Consider the following 12,025-nt stretch of genomic DNA (forward strand, 5'->3'; position numbering starts at 1 on the left):
AAATGTCCCTAAAGGCTTCCAGGCACATCAACATTGCTTTTGAATATATACATCTATATCTATGTGAAAATCTATCTATATCTGTGTGCCTCTTAGTACACATTTTAAATATACAGCATTAAAAAAAATCTCATTGTCTGGCCTCGGTTTATATGACACAAAATACTGATTATGTGGAAAAAACAGGTTGATTTGGAAACAGGTTTATTCTGAGTCAGACTGTCCTGAAAAGATACCATAAAAAGGTTTAATTGAAAGCAATTAGAGCAAGTGAGGCACATTTCTTTACAAAATGAAAGCTGAGCGCACGGGCATTTCAGATGAAATGTTTTTTCTTTTCTTCGTTTTGTTTACAGCATCAGAACTATTGCAAATAAATCTTAGGTAAAATGGGAATTTTTCTAACCTAAGTGGATTGTACAAACTGTATTCCACCCTTGTATTTGGATGACCATTTTATTTTATGTATTTATTCAATTATTTTTAAGAGACTTATTGATTTATTTTTTTAAAGATTTTATTTATTTATTCATGAGAGATGAGAGAGAGAGAGAGAGAGAGAGAGAGAGAGAGAGAGAGGCAGAGAGAGAAGCAGGCTCCATGCAAGGAGCCTGATGTGGGACTCGATCCTGGGTCTCCAAGATCACACCCTGGGCTGCAGGCGGCGCTAAACCACTGCACCACTGGGGCTGCCCTTATTGATTTATTTTAGAGAGAGTGTGGGGCAGAGGGAAAAGGAGGAGGAATCTCCAGCAGACTCTGTGGTGAGCGTGAAGCCTGATGCGAGGCTCGATCCCATGACCCTGAGATCATGACCTGAGCCAAAACCAAGAAGTGGACGCTTAACCCACTGTGCCTCCCAGGAGTCCCTATTTTATTTTTTAAAGTAATCTCTACACCTAACCTGGAACTCAAACTCACAACCCTGAAATCCAGAGTCACTTGCTCTACTGACTGAGCCAGTCAGGTGCCCCTGGATGACCATTTTAACAATGCACATTGTTGTTGTTGTTTTTTTAAGATTTTATTTATTTGTGAGAGAGAGAGCATGCAGGGTGGGGAGGAGGAGCAGAGGGAGAGGGAGAAGCAGGCTCCACACTGAGCAGGGAGCCCTAACTGGGGAGGGGCTTGATCCCAGGACCCTGGGATCATGACCTGAGCTGAAGGCAGACACTTAACTGGCTGAGCCACCTGGATGCTCCTGCACATTGGTTTAGTGTATAGAGTTTATGAAATGCCCGGTACTGCTATCTTGTTCCTCAATTAAATCTGCACATTTCTGGTTATTGGTTTTCTTTTTCTGTTTGCTGTCCTTTGAAGGCTGAGAATGTTCAAGTTTGACGTAGCTGTATGTAGATGAAAAATATTTGGAGTCAATTTTCTTGGATTTATTTGCTTTGACTAAACAATAGTCAGGTATCAGAACTCCCAAAATGTCGGGAATTCATACAGCAAACATCCTCCAAGCTTGCAAGTTTGGGAGAGCAGCCATGAAAATCATACATTTTTTTGTGATACATTTGATTGATAAATATTGGCCGCATTGGGAAAATGTTTGAGAACCATGTAGGCACAAGCTTCAATTCATGAACATTCTCAAACCTGTCCGTAAGCTGACGAGTACTTTCTTCTGTGTGTGGGAATCAAAGAAGCCCTGTAGCTCTTGATGGGGAGATTGGGATGGAGAGGGATAGGGTCACAGAGTAATTCCCTAGCCCATAGGATGCCTTTTTCTATATTCCAGGATCGGAATTCAAACCCCTGACAAATAGGCCTGGGTCCTGGAACAGACCTGTGAGAGAGAGAGTGGCTGTGGAAAGTCAGAGGTGTCTACTGATGGTAGAATTTTCAGATCATCTCCACCTTCTCCCACTTACTCTCAAAACCAGGCTGAGCCCCGTGCCCTGCCTTGGAGGGATTACTGCTGTTCTGAGACTCACTGGAACCAATTCCATTCTCCTCTGACTACTTTGAACTAAACAGCATTATAGTGAACTTCAGGGGGACTCTTCTCACCCGGTTGGCTGCCTGAGCATTTTATCTAAGCTCATAAGCCTTCCTATTTGCATTGATGGTAGTAGTTTGCTCGAAAGGCAAATGTGTTCAAAGGATGAGCTCTTGCCATTTGTGAGACATGGCTGGACCATGACACATGACTGGACCATGAAGGTATTAGGCTAAGTGAAATAGAGAAAGGCACATACTGTATGATTTCACTCATATGTGGAATCTAAAACACAAAACAAATGAACAAACAAATGGAAACAGACTCATAGGTACAGAGAACAAACTATTGGTTGCTGGGGGAGGGGGTGATGGGCGAAATAGGTGAAGGGGTTTAAGAAGTACAAACTGCCAGTTATAAAATTAAGTGATGGAGATGAAAAGTACAGCATAGAGAATACAGTCAAGAATACCGTAATAATGCTGTATGGTGACCGATGGTGACTATACCCATTACGGTGAGCAGTGAGGAACATCCAGAATTGTTGAATTGCTATGTTGCACACCTGAAACTAACATCGCATCGTAGGTCACCTGTCCTTCCATAATAAGTATTAAAAAGAAAAAGAGAGGCAAATTTATTTTTGCGGTAGGAAAAAGTCACTGCCTAGATGGCATTCAGGGATTAAGGTGAAGGCAGCTGCGTGCAGTTCTCTATGCTGCCATCTTTGGACATCTTGAAATACAACGTGCAAGTCAGTATTTAGCTGATTTTGGAGTGAAAAAATGGAGAAGAACACTTTACTTCGATTGAAACGGAGATGAATAGCTCCCTGAACCTCTCTGAGTGTGGGCCACGAATGCCACTTGGGGAGCATGAGGTGTGCAATTCTTTGAACTGCTGCTGATGAGATGACAGAAGAGCTACGAGTAGGTCAAGCACATCAGCTCCAGAGGAACTTGTGGCCTCTTACATCTTAGACATATTTGACTATCTTGCCTGTGTCCTGTGTGTACATATGTCATGGGTGGTAGTCAAGGTATAATCATTTTCTTACCCCAGGCTCCGGGGAACATGCGTTGGCCCTCCAGTTCTTCTTCTTTTTTTTTTTTAAATTTTTATTTATTTATTCATGAGAGACACAGAGAGGTAGAGACCTAGACAGAGGGAGAAGCAGGCTCCCTACAGGGAGCCCGATGCAGGATTCAATCCCAGGACTCCAGGATCACACCCTGAGCCAAAGGCAGGTGCTCAACCATTGAGCCACCCAGGTGTCCCTCTTGTGCCCTCCTGTTCTGTAAACCCTGGTGAATTGGGGTTGAGCTGAAGTGGCTGGGACTGGATTGTACCACGGGAGGTGTCCTCGCCCTGAGTGGAGGGGCAGCAGGGGCAGGAGCCCAGTGGGGGTGACCTGAGGTGCTGGGCAGTACTGTGTCCTAAAAATGAAGGCTCTTGCCTCCCCACCCCCTGCTCAAACCTCAGTGCCTTGGTAACAAAGACTGCCATTTGGGAATCCCACCAACCACCTGGCCCTTTTGCCACTCTGCCCACCCCACTGTCACTTTAAAATCTTTTTCGTTCATAGAGGAATAAGGCACATGCCTCTCTTCCACCAAGGCCCAGCTCATCAGGATGACTCCCCCATCCTTTTGCATATTTCTTGTATTGGGCAGCATGTTGTGAAATCTTGGAGCCCTTATATTTCATCCAACCATGTAATACAGTTAGTTTATCCCATCTCTTCCTTTCTGGCAAAAGAGACCCAGTTGTGTGTGTTCCTCATTGTTTCCCCACCGACCTCAGCATAATAACCAGATACGCACATTAAAATTAGACTTTATTTAGTATATTTAAGAAGAATACCAAGGACAGATTAACAGCACCTATTTAAGAAACAAAAACATTACTTAATAATTTTTAGTTAAGCCACAAACATCCATCTCTCTGCCTTCTCTAAGCAGGAGTCTGTTATTCCTGTTCAGCAAATAAATAAATAAATAAACAAACAAACAAATAAATAAATAAAAATGCATTGTAACCATTTTAGAAAGGATACAATTACAGTCAACCCACATATGAAACCCTGTCCTTGGGCAGAGTCTCTGTGACTACTGGCCCGTGTAACAGTATTGATTGGTGAATTTGATTGGGGTGTGAAGGGTTTTCTCTTCTTGCTGGGGCAGGAGGACCAAGCCCACCCCTTTTGTGCACCTGAACGTGAGCTGTGCCAATGGGAACTTGGCCCCAGGATTGTCATGTGGCAATCCTTTGAAAAGGCACTTTTAAATTACACATTTTTTTTCAAAGGAAAAGGAAAATGTTAAATTCAAAATCGAACAGATTAAAGAGGACTGTTTTTGACTGAAAGTATCTATTGTTTTCAGTCTCAAAGCAGCACTTAAAATTTGGTTATAGAGGCAGTTTTAGAAGTTACTCAATGAGGGTATACATATATACATAGTCTTCTGTTTTAATGTTTTTGTTCTTAAAATATAATTAACTCAGTTCTCTTTGTCTGATGCAAATGCTGTTGAGAGATGACTGTGATATTCTCAAACACCTTAGCCGTGACCCCTGGAGGAGCCCCACTACTTTATTTACCTGTCCATGCTCTCTCTCATCTCTCAGGCAACCGATCAAAGGAAAACTTGAGAGCAGTCTTTTTCTGGTTTTGGGTTCTGCTCTAGGAGGGGAGGGATTGTCACAATATAGATCTGCTAAATATGCATCCTGTCAGTTCACAGTCAGGGACTAGTTGGGTCTTGAGAGTACAGTATTTTTTTTTTATCCTGTGAACAGGACTCCAATAGCCTATCCTGGGGTCTTTGCTCTTTGAGGGGGAAAGGATTATCTTTTTTGATTTTACATTCTGTACATTCAGCTAATGGACAACAGGCATACCAGTGCCAACCGTGTTGTGGAGAACTGCCATCGAGGACTTCAGCTAAGATGACTAATTCACACTAGTGATCAATTGGACCAGGATAAGTTCTCATCCGTCAGAGACTACCAGAGATTTAAGGAATGAAAGGCACCTGTACCTGCCACCTCACCTTGGAGCCATCTTATACAGCCTGTAGTATACACTTTAAAACTGAAATTTCAAAAACGAATGTACTATGTTTTACTTCAGAAACTGACCAAGGTGTGGGTCACACATAGAATTCTGCATGCATTTTATTAACTTTACATGGACGTACTATCCTTTTTTGAGGATGACACTATCTATGAACACATACAGTCTAATAACTAGCACCTTACCGCCAAGAACACTGGTATTTTATATACAGTTACAGCTTACATTTAGGAGAACTACTACAGAAAGGAACACACCACTGAAACAGATAAAAATATCACATTTTTAACATTAAAGTTGTAACACAGATGAAGCAGGGGGGAATCCGTTCAACTTTAAAGCACCAAACTAAAACCAATCTCGTTTTCGACTACATTTTGGAACAAGGGAGATCCAGTAATAAATCCTCAAACATAGCGAGCCTCTTGTGAGTGTAGAAATTACGTGGTTTCCTCTTGGTGTATGTACTTTGAGATCTAGGAGCTTTGGGAAGCAATGATGGGAACGTTTGACTCCTATTGGCAATCCTCATTTACCTGGAGGATTCTTCTACTTACCAAAGAGCAGTGAACTTGCCAGTGACATGGCAGTCAGTGGTCAAGTTCTGTGAATTTTCACTTTCCTACCTCTTCCTCCAGCCAGTCTTGTTGCTTTTAGCAGAAGACTGCTGTAAGCAAGCTGGGCACTTGCCATAGAGGAAGAGCTTGTTTTGTAAGTAACTGGAAAGAATTTCTGACAAGGGCTTCTTTTCTTTTCAAGGTTTAGGCTATGGTCTGCCGTTTGTAGCTCACTGCTCTGATTTCCTCCTGTCTGAGCTGGGAGGGGCTCAAGAGCACCTGTCCAGCCCATAGAAAATGAGAAAGATGGAGATAAGGAGGGAGAGGGTTAAAAGCCATGACTGACCAGATTTTCTCTCCTTATCTTGGTAACTGGCTGGCAGCCAACTGTTCCTTTAATCTTTTGTGTGCTCTAGAAGGAAAAGACATTTTGCTTAGAGAAGCCTCTCTTGACAGCATGGGGTTTGTCTTAAAGAGGAACACAGCATAAAACATTACAAGGGGAAAACACTTCTTTTGATTTTTTCCCCTCAAAATATGGGGGAGGGAGGTTGTGAGAGAGAGAGAGAGAGAGAGAGAGAAAAAAACAGTTCAGTAGTTTAAATTGTGATTCTATGTGTTTCATCCCCACAACCTCTGAGGGTTTTTTTTATTTTGGAGTGTTCCAATTACCAGCTGATGCATAATTCTTCTCTTCCAAATGCTATGTTTCAGACATTTTTAAGAGCATTTTGGCAAAATCTAAGAATGCCTAGTTTAATCTTGTAAATTATTCTTCAAGGTAGTATGAAAAAATCTTTTGAAGTACCTTTAGCTTAATTGGCTAATTATGTATAAAATAAGGCAATGTTAGGCACCTTATAATTTTATAGGTAAAAGACTTTTTAATGGTTTTTTTCTGCCATAAGTGGACAGTATCTACAGGATTGGATGTGTCCCCAAAGATGGGTTGTGTTGGGTGCTTTTGGGGGTAAGAAACGAGGGGCCTATCTCCTCCTAAGTTATAAGATGGAACTTTTCCTTACCTGTTGAATTTGAGGTTGATATCTCATCATCTCTAAACTGGATTGGAGTTGGGGAGGAGACAGAAAAATACTTTTGACTGCTGGTCACTCCTACCATTCACTTCTCTCCTTCCCTGTGAATCTGTCAGAGCTGGGCGGTGTGTGGGGGAACCAATGAAGGAGGTGAGTACACAGAGCTTCCTGGAAGGGCATCAGGGAAAGGGGAGAAGGAGCCTGATGGCAAGAGGTAGGCAGGGAGCTGCAACTTGACTTGTGGTGCCTTAGTGCCTTCAGAAGATGGACCCTTGAATCACAGAAGCCATAGAAGCCCAAGGCTTGCTCCTTATTACTGCCTTCCCAAGCTTTTTGAAATTGGTGTATTAGTGAAAGCACCTGCGACTCCTTGGCAAACTAGATGCTTTATTATTTTTAAATAAGGAAATCATTAAATTGGAAATCACATCATTTCAAAGCCTGGTTTGTCTGGCCCCTGTACTTTAATGGGATTTTTACTGCACATATGAAGTGGCCTTGGCAAAAGAATACCTCTTTTAAAAACATTTAGGGAAAACGATTGCACATGAGGATCTGTGAGGCTAATGATGACTTTTTTGTGTGCTTTCGGATTTTTCAATGACAAAACAGTATGTGCAGTAAAACCTCATTAAGTTGATAGTGTTTTATTTAAAATAGCACAAAATTTGAAGCAGTCGCTAACTCAAGCTAACTAGAGGCCCTATTGTTCATAGGAAATGTCAGCAAAGCAGAGTACTCTTAATTTAAAGGTCCTCTTTTCCAGTCTCCTATTTTCAAAACATTTTCACCTTTGAAAAATCCAATTTGCTGTAAATACGGACAATGACTGAAACATGGGAAAAGAGGAATTTTATCAAGGAAGTGGGTGAGTCTTGGTGCCCCAGAGAATGTTGTGTGTGCTGTTAAGTGAACTTACCACACGCATACGGGTTCTGGCTCCATTTTGATTTGGGGATTTGGCAATTTTCTCTGTTACGCTTTGAATGGGTTGAGCTTTAAAAATAAAACAAGAAGTTCAGTTTCAACAAAGTATTTGGAGATACTTGTGTTTGAAATTCTCTTTCCTACCCAGGTAAGCATGTCTGCTCAAAGGACAGGCTATCGCTACTTTGAACTGTTTTGACCACGACAGATCTTCCAGGCAATAATACCCCTCCCCTCAGAAGGGGGACTGGCTACCCAGGCCACTTTTCCACCCAGATATCCTCTGACAACAGGTCAATATAAGAGTTTGGCAATAAATCAGTATAATAAATTTATGACTATTAATTCACTTTACACATTTTGGTAGAAAAATAAATGGTAGGGCAAGCAGAAATGTCAGCCCACATGTCTTGTCTGAATGACCACATGCTCCAGGGTAACAAGGTTGGAACGGATAAGATTTTCATGGACATACTGAGTTGACAGGCCAGCTCAATACTGTCTGCATCTATACCCCTCTCCTTCCCTAAATTCTCAACATGGCAATCCCAAACTTCCATGTAGACTGATTCACAGCCCACATGCACTGCTATTTACCTCTCCCCCTTGAGAAGCTCATGTTGGAATCTGTGAGGAGGAAGAGATAAAGAAAAGAGTTCAATGAGCTGGGCATTTACATGAGTGAAGTTTGAGTTATAATATAGACATGGCAATCACACAAGGATGAGGCTAAATTCTGAATATGGCTATCTTTATGTACAACCACCTGATGAACCATTTCTCAACCAAATACCCCCTCTGCTCCCTCCACCCACCATAAGGTAAGATTTCTGCATGAACAGGTGACCGGCCATGGAGTTGCTTTGATTTGATCTTCAGGAGGGTTGAAAACACTGTCTTGGCCATTTGTGTGTGTGGGGGTGTCTATGTGAATTTGGTCATGTCGATGAGGTCTGTGCCCTCAGAAATACATAGGTAGATCCTGACCCAAAATGATTTTGGGGTTTGAGATAAGAAAAGCCCTTCCTCTTTATTGACCCTGGGGATAATTCAGATATTGAAAAATCTTTCCCAAAGCAATGTATTTCAATAGCAGTAATTAGGATGTGCCTGACCTGAATGCTCCGAGTTTAGGATTGTTTGAAATAGGTCGGATGCTTGCCAGGTATTGCAAAACCACCCTCTCTGCTATTTATGACTCTCTTGTATTTCTCTTCCACATCTGCAGGGAACTTAAAGGTTTTAGAGAGGGCCACAGGTGGAAAAGACTCATGGGTGTGCCTGGAGGGAGGAAAAATGTTTAGCTTGCCTTACTTGTTCCCATGTGGAGGTCGTATTTCTTGTCTGAGATCCCATGGGCACAAGCGAGATTTCTGATGAGCACATCCCTCTTGATTGGCAGTGTGAGTTTTGTAAACTATTTCGGCCACACCTAGTTGCATTTTTTTTTTCCTGGAAATACTGTTTGACCAAAAAGGCCTATTTGGGAACGCTCCCCCCCCCCAATAAGTGACTGACAGAGGAGATTTGGAGGATTCTTTTGAGCCATCACAAAGGGAAAATCATAAAATTAGTAGCATGATTTCTGTCCCACTGTTAATTTGAATAGGATACAGAAAACAGTTTTAGTGTCAATTGACAATTTTCCATTTGCATGGAATGGCATGGGTCCTAGCCCCTGCATAAACTCAGGGTTTTACAGAAAAAAAGCCAACTGTTTAGCCTCATGGATGTGTGTTATTTCTCTAACCTTTCCCTTGGACTACCTTCCCATTTCAAACATGCCCTAATATCCTCTTCTGCTTTTCCAGATCCCTTTAAAGGATCTAGAAACCTTGGTTTTTTAACTACTCGATGCCCTTTGACTTAGTTTCCATAATAGTCTTTACACCAGATTGTGGGTCTCTTGAGTTCAGATCTTGGCTCATGCATTGATCAGTCAGTTGGGTTCTGCTTCTTGGGCTCCATAAATGATTTGGTCCACTGCTTTTCTTTCAGTTAAACACAGACTGTAGCCCTTTCCCATAATCTCTTGACCCGAGGGCCTAAAAGTCCGGCATCATCTTCCTTCTTCCCCAGAGCAAAAGCCGAAATGCTGTAGCTCTGGGGAGACAGACATAGGTCCAAAGTGGATATCCCTTGTTGCTTTAAGAAATTTAGAGCCTAATAATTTTTCGGGGGGATATCTCAGTCAGAATCCTCAAGTCTGGGCTTTGAGGGGCACACCTGTCAGGGAAGACTCCAGTTCCTACCTCTTCCATATATTTCTCTATCTTGTGGTGAGAAGGATGTGTGCAAGGCCTGTGCCTGAAATGGTATGGGTTGGTGTTACCGGGATTGGGGGTGGTCCACGTCAAACAACGCTGTTCCCATTTCTGCTCTGTGCACAGTCCAAGTTTTGCCTTCGAACTAACTTCAAGGTGAAGTGGCAGAATCATGAGAGGGGACAATCTTGCCTCCAGTCCCACCCTCTGTACCTGCTTCTGTTCCGGGCAGGTCGGGGTGGCTGTCTTCTTTGGGGGGCTTTTCCTTGCAGAAGAACTTCTTTAGCATATCCTGGATTTCCTTCTTGATGGTCTTGTGCATGTAGCCATAGATGTAGGGGTGGATGCAGCACTGCAGGAAGAAAAGCCAGATTATTATGGTGATTACCCACTGGGGTACTTTTGTTTGGACATCCACCCACACGGCCAGAACTGCTAGAAAGCAGTAGGGCCCCAGAGACAGCACGTAGGAGAAAATGATGAGGAAGATCACTTTCGCCGCTTTGCACTGATAACACCTGGGCAGAGGAGGGTCGCTGGTGCTGTTCCGCCGGCTGGGCGGGAGACTTTCTGGAATGTTCACTGCCTCGATGTCATCCTCACTGAAATTGATGTCATCCTCACCAAACTCCACATCATCTTCACCTAAGTCAATGTTGCACTGGCTGACCTCGACGCGGCCCTTGTCTGCCTTCCTGCTGCTGGCAGGTCCGGTGCCTTCGTCCTTGCCCTCCACGCTGCCTTTGCCCAACACCAAGCTGCTCTCTCCAACCTCCTTGCTGCCTTTGGCCGCTGCACTACCAGCACTGCTGTCCATGTTCCCGTTCTGGGCTTGCATGCTGCCTGTCTCTGCCTCCACGCTGCCCTCCTTGGCCTTGACCTCACCTCTGTCCTGGCCATAGAACGCATCTTTCCTCTCTCCCTCTTCAACCTCATTCTCCACACGGTCCTTGGCTCGAACCTCCAGGCTGTGGCTCTTGACGTTGTACAGCAGAGCATGCTGCCGCCGGGCCGCACCAAACACCACGGAGTAGCAGGCAATCATGACAACCAGTGGAATGATGATGAAGGACACGACGCTGAGGATGGTGTAGCTGGGGCTGGCCCCCCAGATCATGGAGCAGAGGGCATTGCGCTGGTCGAAGGCAGCCTGGCCCCAACCGTAAAGCGGGGGGGTGCTCTGCAGGATGGCCACGATCCAGGTTCCGTAGAGGAGCATGTAACCCCGGCGCGGGGTCATCTTAGCCGGGTAGGAGAGAGGGTGGATGATGGACAGGTAGCGATCCACGGATACCACCACGATGGTGTTGACGCTGGCAAAGGCGAACAGGTGAGTAAGGCTCACCAGGGCTGTACAGAAGTGGCTGTTGAGGGGCCAGAAGAGAGGCACGGAAGTGGCCACCACCCAGGGGGCCACGAGTGAAATCTGCAGCAGGTCAGTGACGAGGAGGTTAAAGATGAAGCGGTTGGTGACCTGCAGCAGCTGCGGCTTGCGCTGCAACACGAGCGCCAGCACAATGTTGCCGATGAAGGAGGCGGTGAGGAAGACGAGCAGCACGCTCGAGCGGATGATGCCGTGAGCCAGGCTGATGGGCATTTTGGAAAGGGGCATGCACGTGTGGCTGCTGTTGCTCTCCCGGGTGTTATTGGGGCAGGTGGATGTCATGGTGACGGAGGGCGGGTGGCGAGGGAGTGCACTGACCGTAGTCGTGCCTGTGCTGGGGACGAAAGAAACACCCGGGCCGGGTTAGTCACCCCGCCCAGGGGTGGGGGGGGGCCGCTTCGGGGACTTCCCGCCCCCCCCGGACACCCCCACCCTCCGTGTGGCCCAGGTCCGCGGGAGGGCAGTTTTTCCGAACCTTCTCTTTCCCGTCCCCCTCCCCCTCGGGTCCCTCAGCCTCGCTCTCTCGGGGTCTCGGGGTCCCCCTCACCCGCCCCTCCCGTGGGTGTGCGCGCTCTGTGTCTCTTCCCCATTGTCTCTGCGTCTCTCCAGCGATCTCTCGGCTGGCGCATGCGCGTGCGCTGTCTTATGCCCGCGCGCGGTCTCTGCCTGTTTACGTGTCGTTCTGTCTCTCCCCAGTGTCCCTTACTAGGGCACTTGTCCTGTGTCTCTTGGGGTGTGTGGCTGAGTCTCACCGTTTTTCTCCAACTCTCTCGCCCGGGTTTCTCATTCTGTCTTGTCTCTCCTTCCCAGTCTCTCGTTAACACGTGCGCACTGT

The 12,025-nt window shown here is 45.1% G+C and overlaps 1 protein-coding gene across 1 annotated transcript; it reads right to left on the reverse strand.

The window, feature by feature from the left end:
• Nucleotides 1-9,957: 9,957 nt before the first annotated feature.
• On the reverse strand, nucleotides 9,958-11,472 carry GPR101 (G protein-coupled receptor 101). Its single transcript, XM_055337556.1, has one exon. It carries the CDS (start codon nucleotides 11,470-11,472, stop codon nucleotides 9,958-9,960), a length of 1,515 nt encoding a protein of 504 aa, XP_055193531.1.
• Nucleotides 11,473-12,025: the final 553 nt, after the last annotated feature.

Source organism: Nyctereutes procyonoides, unplaced genomic scaffold (assembly GCF_905146905.1).
Source record: "Nyctereutes procyonoides isolate TBG_1078 unplaced genomic scaffold, NYPRO_anot_genome, whole genome shotgun sequence".
NCBI lineage: Eukaryota > Metazoa > Chordata > Mammalia > Carnivora > Canidae > Nyctereutes > Nyctereutes procyonoides.